The sequence below is a fragment of the Mya arenaria genome, chromosome 4, assembly GCF_026914265.1.
Source record: "Mya arenaria isolate MELC-2E11 chromosome 4, ASM2691426v1".
Lineage (NCBI taxonomy): Eukaryota > Metazoa > Mollusca > Bivalvia > Myida > Myidae > Mya > Mya arenaria.
Window position 1 is genome coordinate 75,460,688 of NC_069125.1, and position 22,203 is coordinate 75,482,890.

At 36.9% G+C, this 22,203-nt stretch overlaps 1 protein-coding gene across 1 annotated transcript; it reads right to left on the reverse strand.

Annotated features, from left to right (window-relative positions):
- Positions 1–562: 562 nt before the first annotated feature.
- LOC128231077 (carbonic anhydrase 12-like) lies at positions 563–18,010 on the reverse strand. The gene is made up of 10 exons (XM_052943498.1): positions 17,785–18,010; positions 12,822–12,851; positions 10,806–10,979; positions 9,805–9,950; positions 9,397–9,550; positions 8,211–8,368; positions 7,166–7,382; positions 4,203–4,340; positions 3,017–3,174; positions 563–2,188 (listed from the first exon to the last, which is right to left on the reverse strand). Exons 1-10 carry the CDS (start codon positions 17,840–17,842, stop codon positions 1,967–1,969), a joined length of 1,455 nt encoding a protein of 484 aa, XP_052799458.1. The 5' UTR covers positions 17,843–18,010; the 3' UTR covers positions 563–1,966.
- Between the last annotated feature and the right edge of the window lie 4,193 nt (positions 18,011–22,203).

The window sequence follows — 22,203 nt, forward strand, 5'->3', positions numbered from 1 at the left end:
GCGTCCATCCATACACGCTGATGTGAGGTATATAGTTAACTATTGATGACCATGTTATGAAGCAGCGTCCATCCATACACGCTGATGTGACGTATATAGTTAACTATTGATGACCATGTTATGAAGCAGCGTCCATCCATACACGCTGATGTGACGTATATAGTTAACTATTGATGAATATGTCAGGAACCAGCGTCCATCCATACACGCTGATGTGACGTATATAGTTAATTATTGATGAATATGTATGGAACCAGCGTCCATCCATACACGCTGGTGTGACGTATATAGTTTTAGGTATCAGCGTCCATCCATACACGCTGATGTGACGTATATAGTTAACTATTGATAAATATGTCAGGAATCAGCGTCCATCCATACACGCTGATGTGACGTATATAGTTAACTATTGGTGGCCATGTAAGGAACCAGCGTCCATCCATACACACTGATGTGACGTATATAGTTAACTATTGATGATCATTTACGGAATCGGAGTAAAATGCATACTCATACGCGTTGGATTTTGGGAGTTTTGTCACAAAGAGATGTAAGATTGTTTTCATCATTTATTTGTTACAAATCAAAACATTAAATCAAAATGATAAGGTATATAATTATAATGATATTGCTGAAAAGAGCAATACTATTTATTCTTTTATAAAAAACTATGATGATATAAGGTCAAATAATACTTTGTCATAACAAACTCCATAAATCTTCAAAATGCCATTTACATTTTAAGTGAACTGGTCGCCGTTAATAAACAAGAATTGCAACTTAAGCACAAATGCGATATGATCTTTCGAGTGGCCAGCTAAATTCTGTTTCTTCCTGCAGGTTTTAAAATACTCTGCGGTTTTTCAATATGTTTCAGTTTTAAGACGAATCTTAAAAGACCTAAGCAACTGAACTGCTGCAGACTGTAGGATGAGTGTATATGTAACGTCTATATGGACACGTACCCCTCTATTGATGACAGGACCCCAACATGTACGTAAAACTGTGTGTAAAACGGTCACACGATATCAAAAGAAAAAGGTGTAATCAAATATGAATGACGACCATATTCAGACTTTGATACCGAGCAGGACACGTTCACATTTGTGCTTATCTTTCATTGTTTTGTTTTTCAACAGCCGTACACAGTAGTATTAGAAACTAAGATTTTAAATAAGTTTTTGTTATTATACATGGATTTGGACCCTTTCAACATCGTAACTTTTAAAATGATTAAACCAGTGTTATTCAAACGTCAGTGTATTTCTTCATTGGCAGTTCTAAATAGGACTAAAATAACAAATACAATAACTAATGTTAACAAATATCTATATATTCACAATTTGATTTACAAAAGTAAAATTTTACTCATGGCAAGAAAAATGTAAATATCAATGATGACTCCAACATACTAATAAATCATAGATTTAAATCCATAGAGCATATATCCGTCATGCTAGACCTACTTAAGGCTCTTCCTTAAACCAAACCTTTGGTGGGGAGGGCGACAACTTAAAAAAAAATGTTTGTTATTAAATTAATAAAACATACATGAACAAAAAGTGGAAGCATTTAGCTTATAAAAGATCAAAAGGTTGTAACAATCCGTATAGTAAATCCTGGCAAGAGCGTGCCTTCCCCAACGAATTGTGTTTGAGACAGATCCCTATACTTACACATATCTGGGACCAATATCACTCGTCAGAAATGTTGGCCCCAGAGCATATCAAAACAAACGAGTATTTTGCTCAAAGGTAATCGAAGAAGGGGAATTGCAATATCCAACATCTTGCAGTCTGCATGTGTCCGCGTGCTAACGCTGCTTCTGCGAGGGACGGGGCAGTACAGTTAACTAACGGCTCATTAAAATGTCACAAGCACAGTCCACACGGCCAGTTCCCTCCGCCCCCTTTCCCTTTTCACTCCGCGGTAACAGCCACAGCGCGCATCACGTGTCGACACTTCCTCAATATTTCAAGACGGCAGCAACGAGTGGCGCCAGGATGAGGAAAAGGGAAGCGAGGGGCAGGGCGGCGTCACCGGAAGGATTGTTGATGGATTCTTTGGCGCCGTAGACGCTGGTGGCAGGCTGATTGCGGACGAATATGCGGCGACCGTTGAGGCTCTGGATGGGCCGGTAGTTGTCCGTCACGTTAGAGATCTTGGACAACATACGCACCTGCTCAATCTGAAACAAACCCCGCGAGAGAGTGAAACCACTGAGATGGGCAAATGCGAAAGTGTCATATAAGTTGGATACTAGTGTAAATTGCATACTTGCGGCCGGATAAAAAACAAATCGTTACTTATAACTTAATGAGGGACCTTTTAAATAAGGCAATACCATTTATTGTGTCAAGCAAATATTTTTTATTCGAATATAAGTTACATGGAATTCAACAATAAGTCAAGTGTTATTTAAATAATAGATTATTCAATTATTTTAATAACTGATCAATCAACCGATAACTGCACCAATGTGAGGTCTGGGCATCGACCAAACAGTTTGCGGGAATGTTTTGACAAGTATGAAGGTTATACTTCTAAAGCGCTAGCTCAGAACGGGAATTGTCGAGGGGCGTGTTCCTATAAATTGAGGTCATGTTTATGTCGAAGATAGTCAGCATCGTCACAAAATGGAGTTGAGAAATAAAGTGAAAAACAAAAACACTTTTCGATGGAGACTTCTTTTTGCCCTAATAATAAGTCAATTTAAAAGTAGATCAGCCTTATAAGCGATTTTACACCAATAATGATATTGATTTGTATACTAATTTCTAAATAGTACACTAAATACCTTTGCAAACCTGCAAACAATGATATTTGTTTTCTTTACGACATGTTAAGCGAGTGTTATTGACCTTGAATCCATGTGTGTTAATGGGTCCACTAGCCATTTCACATTATAATGTCGCAGTTCACGTAAAACCAAAACGCAATTAAACAAACGGACAAAAGGACCAGAGGTTATTAAAGTATTAGGTAGAATCATAACAAGCGGCCACCCTTCCGTTACCTGTTCCTCTGAGATCTCGATGGGTTCTCGGAACACAGTCCACACGACACTCTCGGAGCAGGGCGGGGTGGTAAGGGAGCCGTTGTACCGGTAGTACGTCTCCCGGTTGCCAGGCAAAAGCTCGCTCATCGGGAACGGACGCACGTTCGCGTAGTCGCCTGTAAAACATAACGTTCAGGCGGTCACGTCTAAACACTAGCCAGGCTGGTAATTTAATAATTTCTGTAAAGTTACCCTGCTGAGATGGACACTACTGCGACATTTAAAAAAATGCTGTATTGAGCAAAGACTTATAATAACTAGCTCATTTTTAGAGGTGAACGAGGTATAAGCGCGGAGGGTTGGGGTGGGAGGGGGTCATTCCTGTTTATTTGTTGATCTGACACCGGCTTCATTTAACTATATTTTTCATACATTACAGGTAAACATGAGCTGTAAGCCATTGGCCCATGATCGAGTGGAGATTATACATTGATATAATATCTTATAATTGGTTGATCACTGCCTTGTTTTCCATGATAAACACGCCGAGTATTAACATTCTTTATCGATGCATTCCCAGTTGATGCATCACAAAACATCAGAGACAACAGACTTGACTGTTTGATAGATGTTTTATGATAGAGCAAAGGTCAAAGAGCCCAGTAATTATTTAAGTGATACATTCAGGTAATCAAATATAACTGTTTTTAACTTGATTTTAAAAAAGCGGGTTGATAGTTATCAGTTATAATTACCGGATTAAGCGGAAAAATATCCCAAATGCTACAATATGATACTCTGACCATTAAAATTATATGCAATTAAAGGCGTCTTTAAAATGAATGAACTATTTGGTAAAGTGCATGTTCCTGTATAATGTTTTCGATATTTTTAACTAAAAGGTTGACAAATACTTGATATATTCATTTCAAATTTGTCAACAATAACGGCTTCATTTCTTTTAACATTTGGGACGAATAATGCCCCCGACCATGTTAGTCGTAAAGTCACCCTCCTTTCAATTACTCCATTATAAGGGCAAACGTAAACCTCGCGGAAAGAAAGCGCTCTTAACATAGCTCTTATCAATAATATGCATAAACAATAGATTCATTAATTGGTATATGTTTTGGTTAGTGATCAATGACAAGCTGTATAAGGCTGACACTGACACGAGATAGAGATGCAAATCTGTATAACTGACCGATGTCGAGAAGCCTAAGGTTATCTATGATGGCCTGGAAGTAGGGGTGGGGCCGCCCGATCTTGGCGAACACTCCGAGCACAGCCAGTCCCTTGGAACATGTCAGGAACCAGCGTCCATCCATACACGTATAGTTAACTATTGATGAACATGTCAGGAATCAGCGTCCATCCATACACGCTGATGTGATGTATATAGTTAACTATTGATGACCATGTAAGGAATCAGCGTCCGTCCATTCACGCCGACGTGACGTATATAGTTAACTATTGATGAACATGTCAGGAATCAGCGTCCATCCATACACGCTGATGTCATGTATATAGTTAACTATTGATGAATATGTTAGGAACCAGCGTCCATCCATACACGCTGATGTCACGTATATAGTTAACTATTGATGAATATGTTAGGAACCAGCGTCCATCCATACACGCTGATGTGATGTATATAGTTAACAATCGATGAACATGTTAGGAATCAGCGTCCATCCATACACGCTGATGTGATGTATATAGTTAACTATTGATGAACATGTCAGGAATCAGCGTCCATCCATACACGCTGATGTGACGTATATAGTTAACTATTGATGAATATGTCAGGAACCAGCGTCCACCCGTACACGCTGATGTGATGTAGATAATTAATTGATGACCATGTTAGGAACCAGCGTCCACCCATACACGCTGGTGTGACGTATATAGTTAACTATTGATGACCATGTAAGGAACCAGCGTCCACCCATACACGCTGATGTGACGTATATAGTTAACTATTGATGACCATGTTAGGAACCAGCGTCCACCCATACACGCTGATGTGACGTATATAGTTAACTATTAATGTCCATGTTAGGAACCAGCGTCCACCCATACACGCTGATGTGACGTATATAGTTAACTATTGATGGCCATGTTATGAAGCAGCGTCCATCCATACACGCTGATGTGACGTATATAGTTAACTATTGATGACCATGTTATGAAGCAGCGTCCATCCATACACGCTGATGTGAGGTATATAGTTAACTATTGATGACCATGTTATGAAGCAGCGTCCATCCATACACGCTGATGTGACGTATATAGTTAACTATTGATGACCATGTTATGAAGCAGCGTCCATCCATACACGCTGATGTGACGTATATAGTTAACTATTGATGAATATGTCAGGAATCAGCGTCCATCCATACACGCTGATGTGACGTATATAGTTAATTATTGATGAATATGTATGGAACCAGCGTCCATCCATACACGCTGGTGTGACGTATATAGTTTTAGGTATCAGCGTCCATCCATACACGCTGATGTGACGTATATAGTTAACTATTGATAAATATGTCAGGAATCAGCGTCCATCCATACACGCTGATGTGACGTATATAGTTAACTATTGGTGGCCATGTAAGGAACCAGCGTCCATCCATACACACTGATGTGACGTATATAGTTAACTATTGATGATCATTTACGGAATCGGAGTAAAATGCATACTCATACGCGTTGGATTTTGGGAGTTTTGTCACAAAGAGATGTAAGATTGTTTTCATCATTTATTTGTTACAAATCAAAACATTAAATCAAAATGATAAGGTATATAATTATAATGATATTGCTGAAAAGAGCAATACTATTTATTCTTTTATAAAAAACTATGATGATATAAGGTCAAATAATACTTTGTCATAACAAACTCCATAAATCTTCAAAATGCCATTTACATTTTAAGTGAACTGGTCGCCGTTAATAAACAAGAATTGCAACTTAAGCACAAATGCGATATGATCTTTCGAGTGGCCAGCTAAATTCTGTTTCTTCCTGCAGGTTTTAAAATACTCTGCGGTTTTTCAATATGTTTCAGTTTTAAGACGAATCTTAAAAGACCTAAGCAACTGAACTGCTGCAGACTGTAGGATGAGTGTATATGTAACGTCTATATGGACACGTACCCCTCTATTGATGACAGGACCCCAACATGTACGTAAAACTGTGTGTAAAACGGTCACACGATATCAAAAGAAAAAGGTGTAATCAAATATGAATGACGACCATATTCAGACTTTGATACCGAGCAGGACACGTTCACATTTGTGCTTATCTTTCATTGTTTTGTTTTTCAACAGCCGTACACAGTAGTATTAGAAACTAAGATTTTAAATAAGTTTTTGTTATTATACATGGATTTGGACCCTTTCAACATCGTAACTTTTAAAATGATTAAACCAGTGTTATTCAAACGTCAGTGTATTTCTTCATTGGCAGTTCTAAATAGGACTAAAATAACAAATACAATAACTAATGTTAACAAATATCTATATATTCACAATTTGATTTACAAAAGTAAAATTTTACTCATGGCAAGAAAAATGTAAATATCAATGATGACTCCAACATACTAATAAATCATAGATTTAAATCCATAGAGCATATATCCGTCATGCTAGACCTACTTAAGGCTCTTCCTTAAACCAAACCTTTGGTGGGGAGGGCGACAACTTAAAAAAAAATGTTTGTTATTAAATTAATAAAACATACATGAACAAAAAGTGGAAGCATTTAGCTTATAAAAGATCAAAAGGTTGTAACAATCCGTATAGTAAATCCTGGCAAGAGCGTGCCTTCCCCAACGAATTGTGTTTGAGACAGATCCCTATACTTACACATATCTGGGACCAATATCACTCGTCAGAAATGTTGGCCCCAGAGCATATCAAAACAAACGAGTATTTTGCTCAAAGGTAATCGAAGAAGGGGAATTGCAATATCCAACATCTTGCAGTCTGCATGTGTCCGCGTGCTAACGCTGCTTCTGCGAGGGACGGGGCAGTACAGTTAACTAACGGCTCATTAAAATGTCACAAGCACAGTCCACACGGCCAGTTCCCTCCGCCCCCTTTCCCTTTTCACTCCGCGGTAACAGCCACAGCGCGCATCACGTGTCGACACTTCCTCAATATTTCAAGACGGCAGCAACGAGTGGCGCCAGGATGAGGAAAAGGGAAGCGAGGGGCAGGGCGGCGTCACCGGAAGGATTGTTGATGGATTCTTTGGCGCCGTAGACGCTGGTGGCAGGCTGATTGCGGACGAATATGCGGCGACCGTTGAGGCTCTGGATGGGCCGGTAGTTGTCCGTCACGTTAGAGATCTTGGACAACATACGCACCTGCTCAATCTGAAACAAACCCCGCGAGAGAGTGAAACCACTGAGATGGGCAAATGCGAAAGTGTCATATAAGTTGGATACTAGTGTAAATTGCATACTTGCGGCCGGATAAAAAACAAATCGTTACTTATAACTTAATGAGGGACCTTTTAAATAAGGCAATACCATTTATTGTGTCAAGCAAATATTTTTTATTCGAATATAAGTTACATGGAATTCAACAATAAGTCAAGTGTTATTTAAATAATAGATTATTCAATTATTTTAATAACTGATCAATCAACCGATAACTGCACCAATGTGAGGTCTGGGCATCGACCAAACAGTTTGCGGGAATGTTTTGACAAGTATGAAGGTTATACTTCTAAAGCGCTAGCTCAGAACGGGAATTGTCGAGGGGCGTGTTCCTATAAATTGAGGTCATGTTTATGTCGAAGATAGTCAGCATCGTCACAAAATGGAGTTGAGAAATAAAGTGAAAAACAAAAACACTTTTCGATGGAGACTTCTTTTTGCCCTAATAATAAGTCAATTTAAAAGTAGATCAGCCTTATAAGCGATTTTACACCAATAATGATATTGATTTGTATACTAATTTCTAAATAGTACACTAAATACCTTTGCAAACCTGCAAACAATGATATTTGTTTTCTTTACGACATGTTAAGCGAGTGTTATTGACCTTGAATCCATGTGTGTTAATGGGTCCACTAGCCATTTCACATTATAATGTCGCAGTTCACGTAAAACCAAAACGCAATTAAACAAACGGACAAAAGGACCAGAGGTTATTAAAGTATTAGGTAGAATCATAACAAGCGGCCACCCTTCCGTTACCTGTTCCTCTGAGATCTCGATGGGTTCTCGGAACACAGTCCACACGACACTCTCGGAGCAGGGCGGGGTGGTAAGGGAGCCGTTGTACCGGTAGTACGTCTCCCGGTTGCCAGGCAAAAGCTCGCTCATCGGGAACGGACGCACGTTCGCGTAGTCGCCTGTAAAACATAACGTTCAGGCGGTCACGTCTAAACACTAGCCAGGCTGGTAATTTAATAATTTCTGTAAAGTTACCCTGCTGAGATGGACACTACTGCGACATTTAAAAAAATGCTGTATTGAGCAAAGACTTATAATAACTAGCTCATTTTTAGAGGTGAACGAGGTATAAGCGCGGAGGGTTGGGGTGGGAGGGGGTCATTCCTGTTTATTTGTTGATCTGACACCGGCTTCATTTAACTATATTTTTCATACATTACAGGTAAACATGAGCTGTAAGCCATTGGCCCATGATCGAGTGGAGATTATACATTGATATAATATCTTATAATTGGTTGATCACTGCCTTGTTTTCCATGATAAACACGCCGAGTATTAACATTCTTTATCGATGCATTCCCAGTTGATGCATCACAAAACATCAGAGACAACAGACTTGACTGTTTGATAGATGTTTTATGATAGAGCAAAGGTCAAAGAGCCCAGTAATTATTTAAGTGATACATTCAGGTAATCAAATATAACTGTTTTTAACTTGATTTTAAAAAAGCGGGTTGATAGTTATCAGTTATAATTACCGGATTAAGCGGAAAAATATCCCAAATGCTACAATATGATACTCTGACCATTAAAATTATATGCAATTAAAGGCGTCTTTAAAATGAATGAACTATTTGGTAAAGTGCATGTTCCTGTATAATGTTTTCGATATTTTTAACTAAAAGGTTGACAAATACTTGATATATTCATTTCAAATTTGTCAACAATAACGGCTTCATTTCTTTTAACATTTGGGACGAATAATGCCCCCGACCATGTTAGTCGTAAAGTCACCCTCCTTTCAATTACTCCATTATAAGGGCAAACGTAAACCTCGCGGAAAGAAAGCGCTCTTAACATAGCTCTTATCAATAATATGCATAAACAATAGATTCATTAATTGGTATATGTTTTGGTTAGTGATCAATGACAAGCTGTATAAGGCTGACACTGACACGAGATAGAGATGCAAATCTGTATAACTGACCGATGTCGAGAAGCCTAAGGTTATCTATGATGGCCTGGAAGTAGGGGTGGGGCCGCCCGATCTTGGCGAACACTCCGAGCACAGCCAGTCCCTTGGGGTCTTCCAAGGCAGCAGCAATCTTCCGGTGACGGACGGTCTTGTGAACCAGGTGCATCTGGGGAAATATCACACACGTGCGTTCAGTCGATGTTAAACAGGCTGTATTCAGGCCGCATTTTCATATATTTGTGTATATTGGTGTCACATTATGTTCATTATAAAAGAACAACACCAAATTGTCAATCGCCTTGCCCAGTGCTGATTTAAACTATAACTGTTATCTTGTTAAAAAAAGCGTAAAACCCTGTTTGGTCAATAGCAATAACTGCCAGAGCGATCATAGTAACAATATGTGTGGGTGTGACTTACCTCTAGCGGGTAAGCCTCTCCGTCGAGGAAATGCTCGGAACCGAAGCGGTCTGTGGATCCCCAGTGAAAGTGGAAGTGCTGCAGGGCGTACATACCCTCAAGACCACCGCCCTCGATAGCCAGGTCCCCGTGCACACGCACCGTCACTGTACAGGAAATGGGAATACTTATATATATATATATATATATATATATATATATATATATATATATATATATATATATATATATATATATATATATATATATATATATATATATATATATATAATTTTGTTTACGTAAGATGAATGTCATGGGGATAACAGGTATATCAAGACATTTTTTAAAACTACATATAACATCGCGGATACTTTGCCTTGCAAGCTGCAGCAAATATGAACATTAAAAAACCTTCAATGCATTCTTATTAACAAGGATTAATAGTAAAGACATTGGTCAGCATCATACAATACTGCCACTGTAATACGTCACGAAGGCCAGCTAACATCAGAGTGACTTCAGTTTAAATGTCTGAAAACTTTTGCTTTGAGTTTGAGTTACCAAACTTGAAACGTTAATAAGTTAATATCAACGATATTCATAGTTTTGTCGGTTTTGCCGGGGAATATTTCCGATTTCACATGAATATACTAGTATAAATTGTTCCTTATAATGTATTGATTATTCTTACAAGGTGCAGTTATAGCTCTCATTTTAGTTGGTTGTTCGCAATAGAACCGCACTTGCAAATTTGTTTTATAACATCAATGTCAATGCTGCTAATCATTCATAATGTTGATGTGAAGACTGCGACATCAAATCGAAGAATGGATGCATGGTAGTTTGAAGGGTGCCGGCAGCCTCTTCACTTACAACGGGTCAATTATTCATGCTATATAATTCGATAAATATTATAAAAAAGCGTTGTCTCTACATTGAAATCAGGGATGACTTTCCCACCTTTCTTGAATCCATATCAAATATCACTGTCTGTGGAGACCACATGGTCCAAGTCTTACCAGTGTAGCCGTCATTCCAGACGGTGAGGTTGTCCAACGTCTGGATGTCGTCGTAACCATGGAAACGGAATGAATTTAGATCATCATCGGCGATGGCCTCCTCGTGCATGATCTGGACCGGGGACTGGCGGGCCTTGGAGCAGGCCGGGTACTCCAGCGCCCAGAAGTCTGGCCCTGTGAATGGTTACAGACATCAGGTATAGGACAATAAAATCACTAAGGACTTCCGTCTGCCAGACAATTACAAATACAAGCGTAGTATGAAAATGCCAAAATACATATGAATGTGCAAACTTAGGAAATATATTTTGTTTTATAAATGTAATGATAACAATTGTTTATGCCGGTAGCAGCATCTGAACCAGATACACTTGTTCTGCAGGACCATATCTGCTAAAAACGGTACACAGTCTGAGCGAGTTATTACGTACGATATAAAACACAACTTAAAATGTGTAAACATTTAAACGAAAGTTGTCAACATTTAAATATCTTATAATTATTGTTTTGGAGATGGTTGTGAGTTGTTGGAAGATACATGTACTTCAAAAAAATATATTGGCGATTTTTTGCTATAAGGTAGTTGGGCTATGAGAAGATCTCTAGGTGCCTTATCCAACCCGTTATTTATTCCTGAGCTCAATCAAATGAACACACCAATGTTAAACGATTGGAGACATCACACTAAAGTCAGTCACTGTAAAGAATTGTTAAAATGTCCATTTCCATTAAATAAATGGGTTGAGGCGACGTCGCATAATAACTTATTTTGTTCAAGAACATAAAATCTTCAAGCTAGATAGTGGTATATTGACTATTGTGCAAATTTCCCACTTGCTGGACCAGCCACTGTTAACATTTAACGCTTCACCTTTATAAAATCAATAACGGCTGACTGCTGCCTTAGTGAAATAAGAAATACTGTATTCTCATTGCCATTGAAAGAAATATAATGTTGACAACTAATATAGAAGAACAAAAAATAACCATAATTGCATAATAATTAATTACGATTGAAGATGGGAAATATTATAACACATTAATTAACTAATGAATATGATAGGCGCAGTCAGTCATTGTAGGTCCGTTATGTAAGATTGAATACTATGATCACTCAGCATGCTTATGGTGGAATTCAATGTTGATGCAGACCTTGTGAATTCATCATTATGTCGACAACACGTTCTACATGGCCATGACTGGTACAAGGTTCTTGCTAGTTTAACTGATGTGCTATGGTTATTAAGGATCAGAGCCATGTTGGTTTCTGACGTAGAGGAGGCAATTCTGATAAGAGTCATATACTCAGTTACACATGTTACAAGAAAAACATCGATCCATGCTCTAGAATAACGAAGGCTTTGTCGAATGATATAAAACCTCTAAAAGGGATAGCCCACAGTTTGCTTTTAAATACAAATGTTCCCACGTGTGTTCACACAAAAACACTAATTTCAACCAAAGAAATACCCGACTATATGTCACCCCAAGTGCTGTACAGTGTAGATCAAAGCTCAATGTTTATTGTACAAGGGTTTCCGACCCATGCACAGCACAAGTACTCGCATATATTACAAAACATGCCAGTGAGTGTCATAGACATAAACATAGACATTAATGGAATAACAAAATTATCGTTGCATTTTTCAAAGGTGCCATAAAAAATATCTAACACTAAAATAAAATGGTATATATTATTATTATTATTTTGAAAATATTTTATTGCGTATAGTTAAATGATTTGTACTAGACATTAAATAACAGATACAATGTTCGGTACCTTTGAAAAAATCTTATATCATCATACAGAATACAAGATTCACATCTGTAATCCAAATATGTAAGTATTTATCCTATCTTTTGCGTACACCATTAAAGTACAAGAACCAGTGATACTTGTAGAATATCATAATATATAATAAAAACATTAAAACAGAAATCAAGAAATCAACTCGTGTGAAGTGTTGATAGCAAAAGGAACTGACGCATTGAATTTTTTTCAAAATGTGCACTTACCGGAAGCTCCGGAGTACGACCATTCCGCGCCTGAAACAGAGACAGGTGTTGTTAGAGTATGCTTGCAGTGAACGTACACTGATACCATCTAAACTTTAGTTTTGACTAAATAAAACCATCTCCCTTCCTTAAAGGAATGCAGTCGGCATTAGTATGAATAACTCAAGTTCGTTCCCTGAGTAGAAACACGTAAATTGTACGCATACATGGATAACGTAGTACTCAAAAAGTAGACCCCACGTGCATGTACACGTACAAGTAGTGTTTCACAGCCTGTCTTATAAGTCATATAGACGATCGTTTTCAAGTTACACATTACTAATAACTAGTGAAAGTCCATTAAAGGAGTATTCATTTCTCCCTGTCCCCGTATGTATTCCATTTGTAATATACTGTTCAATTTCATTTAATGATTGAAATGTTCAGGTTTCTTAATAAATGTACTGTTTCAGTTACTTCCTGGTAACGCACAAAACTTGCCACACAAACTCGTACAGTTTAAACTTTGTATACAGCGAGCTCCTCCATCAACCCTCATTTGTCATCCGTGGAGCACGCGCCCAAGATTTATATACGTCATATTTAACTAATTAAACATTGTATTTCTAGGGTTATACATTACATAAAATGTAATCTGAATTGTAATCATTTTGGTAATTATTTTAAATTGTGAACTTTAGATCAAATGAATAATCTCCGTTGTCAATCATTTGAGAAGAGTGACAGTTCAGTTGTATAGTCGTTACAAAAAAATGGTTCAATGAATAAAAATAAAAACGCTTAAAGATAATCATGCAACGAGTCTTGTATTTTCATTTATTGTTTTACTAGGACACGAAAACAGTTTGATGTCCGTCTAACACAAAATGAAAGGACTGGGCATCTCTGGTCATTGGCAACTGGCATATAATATCAATAAATAAAATAGTAAGTAATCATTGCAATCATAAAGTAATCATTGCGATCATAAAGTATAGGTGACGAATTTCACTATTATTTTAAATGTTACCTTTTTATTTGAATGCTACCTTTCAATACCGAACATAATCAGTTTCTCAAACCATACTTCCATAGACACAAAAATACACATATATAAGTTAGAAAAAAACGTGAATTCAAGCAACAGGAATCAAACGCATAAAAATGAATAGATTTGTGACGTCTACTTTTTCAAAGATAAGGTAGTTGGATGGTTGTAAATATTGAGTCAGTTGCAACTGTATACTGATATGGTAATTACATAAAATCTGTATATTTGTATTATTCTGATCAATTGAAATGTACTTGTAAGCATATACTACACGTATAGCTTATTTGTATTGTGATTTACTCAAAGACTTAAGGAAACGTGATATGGTACACGTGCATGCTTGTTTATGAATTAGAAAATAGAGTACTTAATTCCACAAGTTGCAATTTGTTAGCAGTTTAAATACCATGCATTTGTTTGATTCTCTCTCTATATATACTAGTAAGTTAGATTCCAAGTCAAATTCATGACCCTCCGATACACATTTTGGGTATCATATTCTAAATTTAAAAATGCATCTGCCGTCCTGCCATGCATGTTTATTGTATATTTCCTATTTTCCTTTCATTATGGTATGAGAGAATAAACGCTGTTTGACTGTCATTTCGAACCATATTGATGGTAAAGATATTGTGCAATACCTGGACAACAATGAATACATGCGTACATGACAGCTAGACAATAACACCCTGTCATCAGGGTAACTGTCAGACGAACATGTCTTCGACTAATTATATATTCATTTGTAATGTCATATCAGCCCTAATTAGTCAGTTGGTGCGATTAATTATGTGCGTGCAATCAACAACGCACCTTGTCTTCAAGCCGTCAGCGGTGACGGATATGACCCAGCAAGTGAACCTGCCCTGCTGCACATCGCTACTGATACAGATGTAACTACCGAGGTCAAGACACACACAATTAAAGTCTATCAAAGCAATCTAACATATTATGAAATATATACTTAATATTCAAATTTTGCCGTTTAAAAAAGGAAAACTTATAACAGTAAATCCTGCCAAAAACTGCATAACAAATGATTTATCATAAAATTTGGGATTTATTCTGAAAATTATTATTGAAAGTCTTATTTTCGTTAATCAACATACGCGATTTTCAGGACCCATAGAGTAATGTATACAAATGTGTCATATTATATAAGCAAGATGTTATAAAAAAGTGACACTTTTTAGTGACACTTGTATTTCAAATAAAATAATTAACCTTGAAATACTTACAAAATAATGCATTTATGGAAAATATTTATTACTGAAAACAAGATTGTAACTGTGTATATAACAGTGAAAACGCATATATATATATATATATATATATATATATATATATATATATATATATATATATATATATATATATATATATATATATGACTGGTGGGTCCTAAAAGATTTTTAGTAATCTACTATTATCTCATAAGATAGAAATACCATGTTTACTGCACCATTTATTTCAAATTAAACTCGGTATCCTTCATGAGAACCATTGTTTTCGATATTTATTCATCCTTTTCGGTAAATTAAAACAATTGAATTATTTTTGGTAATCTTATTTGGGAATAAGAATGCATCTTCAAGCATTTTTTGTACGTAGTTTAAAATGTAATGTTTTATACAGAAGATTACTTTAACTCTATCCTCCAATGATGAAAATAACATTCTTATATAAACCTAATAAAAAATACCTACCTGCCCTATCTATTTTTGAAAAGGATGTAACCCTAACCAAATCTTTGTTTGGCCCTAGCACAGTGATTGTATTATAACGGGGCTATTCATTCACCTACATTGCAGTAGATTTAAATGAGATATATCTATAATAAACAATAAATACAAAACAATGAGACCAGCATCATGTGTACTTTGAAGATGTACTCTTACTCCAAAACAAGATTTACCACAATTAATACAATTGTTTTCATATATCAAAAAGGATGAATACATATCGACAACGATGGTTCCTACAACGGATACCGAGTTTAGTTTGAAAGAACAATGCAGAAATCATCGTATTTTTAGTTTTATATGAGACTAAAGTAGACCACAGTAAATCTTTTAGCACACACCAATCATTTAATATTCGTGCGTTTTGAGCTATAAAATACACGGTAACAATCTTGTTATCAGAAATAAATATGTTTCCATAAATGCATTATTTAGTAAGTAATTAAAGGTTAATCACTCAAGATGTATCTTATACATGTGTATGTATTGATTTTGAATAAGAGTTTCACTTGAACTAGTGTCAGCCATTTGCTACATTTCGCAATTACGAATAGGCTTCAGCACATTCTGTTCGGAAACTCGGGCAAACACACCCAAGACACGTGGTGTGTCTTAGTCAAGACCAAGTCCTAGGATCGAACTACTTTTTTTGCTTACCTAAATTTCTTTATTTCGTAAACACTTACATAAGCATAACTCTAACAGTCGATAGGAAAGTTTATATTCAATTGTTGAAAAGTGTACATGAGAAAGATGCAAAAAATCACCAGAATAGGATTGTGAACAAGTTTATCCACGAACATTATAACTACAATATAAAATTATTTACTTCGATACAATTGGAAACTGTCCTATCACAGTGACCACAAATGCAAAAAGTGTCTATGCTTTTCCCCGGAAATTCTCCGGAAATTCTCATTTGCCATCCAAAAAGTTCTGAAATTGTTTCATGAAATGTTCTTGACAACTGACACAGAAAAGTGTTTTTAATAATTCGATGATAAATTCCAGTCACTGTTATTAATAATGCAGAATATGGAAAAAAAATCACAACAATAAATAAAATGTTTTATAGTCAATATAGTTTAGAGTGATTTGAATGGCAAAAGGAAAGCGTGTCTGTAAAAGCATTATGCCATGTTTCATTACAAAGATATGCATCGTTTTTTTATTTTTTTAATGCAATATGAAACTGGTTGAGAGATGGCGTTTTAGTCAATTTATTTATCTTTTTTAAATTAAGAAGGTTCTACAGAGTTTGCAACCTTCAACGAATTGGTTCTACAGTGTTTGCAACCTCATTCAAAGCATTGGTTCTACAGTGTTTGCAACCTCCTTCAAAGCATTGGTTCTACAGTGTTTGCAACCTCCTTCAAAGCATTGGTTCTACAGTGTTTGCAACCTCCTTCAAAGCATTGGTTCTACAGTGTTTGCAACCTCCTTCAAAACATTGGTTCTACAGAGTTTGCAACCTTCAAAGAATTGGTTCTACAGTGTTTGCAACCTCCTTCAAAGCATTGGTTCTACAGTGTTTGCAACCTCCTTCAAAGCATTGGTTCTACAGAGTTTGCAACCTTCAAAGCATTGGTTCTACAGAGTTTGCAACCTTCAAAGCATTGGTTCTACAATGTTTGCAACCTTCAAAGCATTGGTTCTACAGAGTTTGCAACCTTCAAAGCATTGGTTCTACAGTGTTTGCAACCTTCAAAGCATTGGTTCTACAGAGTTTGCAACAGGTACAATATGGTTCTACAGCGATTGCAATAGGCAAAACATTGGTTGTGAACATAAACACCAATCGAATTGATTTTGAAGGAAAATCGTGAATATTAACAAGAAATGGAGTTATTATTATCACATTTCGCATTTCTATGCTGGCGATAACAGCCGTTCTAACGGAAGAGCAATACAAGCTGCCTGTCCAGGGAAATGTATCAAGTCCTACGGTTGTTTTATAATTCGCCGTGTTATTGCCAGAAGTAAACATCCAAGTATTAAGGACAGGGGAACTGACAGCTGCAATTTAACAAATTTCGTCATGAACGTCTCAGCAAGTTTCTTACTTATAGATTATGAGATTTATTAAATGCACCAACTTGCACCATTGTATGCACTTCTTCTAATTAATAAGCATACTCCCACAGATAAAATTAAATAATAACGATACATCAAACAACAAAAAAGTACTTACGTGCAACGACTGCCAGCGATACTAGGAGAATCACTAGTTTCATATTTCCAAAGTGCATGATTGCTAGCTGAGTGGTCAATGTTTCAATGCCGCCCGTGTTCGTGTGTTCCTCCCAGGTCGAAACCTTACTCACAACTGACTGCACTGAAAAAGGAATAACTCAGGCAGAGCAAGACAATATTACCACATTACGGCTTTATGTGTGTAAAACTGTCATATATATAGCGACACTGACGATACCTGGCTTCAACAAGCGGATCTTGGTAGGCGGACCGTCCGTGTCGTAATCAACAGGCTCCACCCCCCATCGTAGTGACAATTAAGAATGTAATATCATATTCATGCACGTCAAAAGTGCGGTTTGAGAAAATGTCTCGATCTATATAGTGCAATAAAAAATGCAATATGACAATTTGTTAAAATCGCGCATAAATGATAATAATATGTTGTAAAACGTATTTCCTTTTCCAATCTTTGATTAAAAAACTGTTACGAGCGAACCAATTAACACACATGCGGTTAGCATTGGAAAATAATTATCCGTAAACAAACATTTTTCATTTTCATGCCAAGCAAAAAGTATGTTATTTATGTTTCAAATGGGAGCAAAAAATATACTGTTAGGTAAGTGCGCTCATTTGTTTCATCTGCTGCTGGTGGTAAGACATCAATGTTTTTTTAGGAGATTTACTGGTGTTAGTATATTGGTCCAATGCACATGATGCAACAATCGTTAAAAACGCTACACTGAATAGTAAATGATTTGATTTTAAAGCTTCAGATTAAAACAATTAATGTTATGTTAAGTGTCCAAACGGTATATATGGGTTGCTTTCTTTCATCGTCATCATTATTTTAGCTATTATAACTATATTAAAGATTCTAACAAAAATGAAGATGTATAAAAGCGTGGTGTTGTATTACCCCCATTGAACATGAAGAAGTATTCATTGCGTACCAAGCCTGATTTTCGATCGTTTCCATTTATGCAAAGGTTTTTCAAGAAAGGTCAAATATATAATGAAACACTTGAAAAGGCATTTGAGCAAACAAACATAAATCCCCTTTGTTAATTAAACCTACGATTTTTTGCCGCACCATATTTTAGAAAGGGAATTCGAAAGCATTATCCGTCGAAAAACACCTGAGTATCGTTCGAATTATCTACGACTATTCTAAGAATTTCCACAATATTCTGTAATAGGCCCTTCCACAATATTCTGTAATAGGCCCTTCCACAATATTCTGTAATAGGCCCTTCCACAATATTCTGTAATAGGCCCTTTCACAATATTCTGTAAAAGGCCCTTCCACAATATTCTGTAATAGGCCCTTCCACAATATTCTGTAATAGGCCCTTCCACAATATTCTGTAATAGGCCCTTCCACAATATTCTGTAATAGGCCCTTCCACAATATTCTGTAATAGGCCCTTCCACAATATTCTGTAATAGGCCCTTCCACAATATTCTGTAATAGGCCCTTCCACAATATTCTGTAATAGGCCCTTTCACAATATTCTGTAAAAGGCCCTTCCACAATATTCTGTAATAGGCCCTTCCACAATATTCTGTAATAGGCCCTTCCACAATATTCTGTAATAGGCCCTTCTACAATATTCTGTAATAGGCCCTTCCACAATATTCTGTAATAGGCCCTTCCACAATATTCTGTAATAGGCCCTTCCACAATATTCTGTAATAGGCCCTTTCACAATATTCTGTAATAGGCCCTTTCACAATATTCTGTAATAGGTCCTTTCGTAAACCTGCTGTACGACGTATGTGGCAGGGGCTCAAAACGAGTCATGGGAAAATTGGTAAAGATTAACACAGGTCAATTGTGCGATGTTCCTACGATGATAGTCGTAAGAAATTAATAAAGTCGTAGGATTAACCCGCGCCAGTCGCAGAAAAGATATACGCTGGAGGATCATTCGTAGGAGTGAAGTGGTTTCGGAGTATGATAATCGTAGGACTACAAAAACACCACGACTTCTGGGGCTTCAGATGACAAAAAAAACGTACCAAATATTTAGGTATATAATAATACCGTCGCAGGATGCCGTAAGGTAACGCACGACAGATCTATGAAATGTGCCTCACGTTCGGAGTTAACGACGATGTTAAAAACTCCTCGACAGTTTCTACAGTGTTTGCAAAAGCACAACTTTGGGTTAACAGTTGCGACAGGAAAACATCGACAATTTCTATCGCAAGCAACTGAATGCACTAATTCAGCGATTGAGAAACGCTTATTCAAAGTCCCGAGTCCAGGGAGTGTATACCACGTTCTCCAGGGGACCCTTAACAAAAACATTAAGGAATATTTTACTGTCAATGAAAAACTGGTAGCTGTAGGGTTCTTGATTTTGAGCGGCAACCGTATCGTAGTTCCAAAAGAGTTACAACATAAATTATAATGTTTGAGACACGATGGTCGTCCAGGCGTCTGTTTGTTCAATGTAATACATGTGTAGTTGTTTTTTCAGACGCGATTGGTGGCCAACAATTAACAAAGCTGTCAAAAGAATGGTCAAAAACTGTCATGGCTGTCAAATGGTCAACAGGAAGACACCATCAGAACCCATCCGGCCAACCGAATTGACCTTTAGATCATGGGATTACATATAGTTTGTGATATCTTAGGACATGTAAGATCGTCACTAACCGAGGTGTTGAAGTTGAGGCTAAAAGGTATGTGACGTCAGAGAATCTTGTGACAATATTTCACATGCATGTCCTACCCGCAACGTTTCACAGACATGTCCTACCCACAACGTTTCACAGACATGTCCTACCCACAACGTTACACAGACATGTCCTACCCACAACGTTTCACAGACATGTCCTACCCGCAACGTTTCACAGACATGTCCTACCCACAACGTTTCACAGACATGTCCTACCCACAACGTTTCACAGACATGTCCTACCCACAACGTTTCACAGACATGTCCTACCCACAACGTTTCACAGACATGTCCAACCCACAACGTTTCACAGACATGTCCTACCCACAACGTTTCACAGACATGTCCTACCCACAACGTTTCACAGACATGTCCTACCCACAACGTTTCACAGACATGTCCTACCCGCAACGTTTCACAGACATGTCCTACCCGCAACGTTTCAAACTGATTATGCGCCGTATGCCTAATGTGAAACCTTTAACTAATTCATGCATGAAAATGGCATCACGTTTAGACATAACCCGAACACGCAAATGTAAAACACAAACACAAACCCCTCATGTTCCACACGTATAAGTCCAGCTGGCACACACTCTCGTAGAAAGACTAGGTCAACGACTGCCAAGTTTAATGAACGTAATATCAATGACAACGACCGTGGCGCCGAAAACAATACAAATTCTAGATAATATGCTAATTCCCGCCGGCACAAACGTGAAAGTGACATTAAAGTACACAACAAAGTTATTTTGCACCAACTGGAAAGCTAAAAAACTGTGTTTATAAGCCCGACGACATCTTGCCGCTTATATAGCAATTAGGATAAAGGGATATTATGAACACTGAAATGTCAATACTTTGCGTTGAAAAGTACAATTAAATAACGATGAAGCTATATTACAAACGCGATATTATATTGCAGTATATTTGGGAAAAATATATGTGAGTGTTTCAAAAATAAATATTTATGAAATTTAAACTGTATGAGCTCAAGTTTCCCGATTTTATTCTAAAATATGTTTAAAGTTGATAACTTCAAAGTGTCAGCTGAAATAGGAGTGCAGTATCTTATGATTAAATGTATTTTGACAGTTTAACACTATTTCGATAGCATGCATACATATGGTTGTGTTTCAAAGAAAGACGACATAACCAAAATTGAAAAGAAGTAATCAGACAAATAAATGGTACTACAAGCATTTCAATCTTTTGTAGATATATATGTATTGGAAAGTGATTGGAAATAGTCATGCAGTGTCTGTAACTAATTACACATACATCTTCAATAGTCCTTTCCTGACAAATTGCTCCATTTTAAAGCATTGAATATTCATTAGATTCAATACCCGAGAACCTCATTGCTATAGACTCGAGAAGCAGCTAATTACAGTTAAACTGGACAACCATTAAACCGGGGTTTTGATGGTTAAATGTCATGATAATAAATTGGCTTCCTGGTCAAGATAAATGTGTGGTTGGCCAAGTTTGGTCATTGTTCGGGTTGTGAATGTTTGGATGTGAAATGCATTAAAATTTAAATAGCACTGTTCCATGATTTTAGTTCTATACGAACAATAGAGATGCAGTGGCTATCTTTTTACATAGGTAGAATGTAGTTAGTGCAGGAGTCCGCAGGTTGGGATGAACGAGTAAAAACGTTTGAAACTTACAATGCGTTTTCTTTTATTTTGAGTCCCACAGACAATACACGACAGAACCAAAAC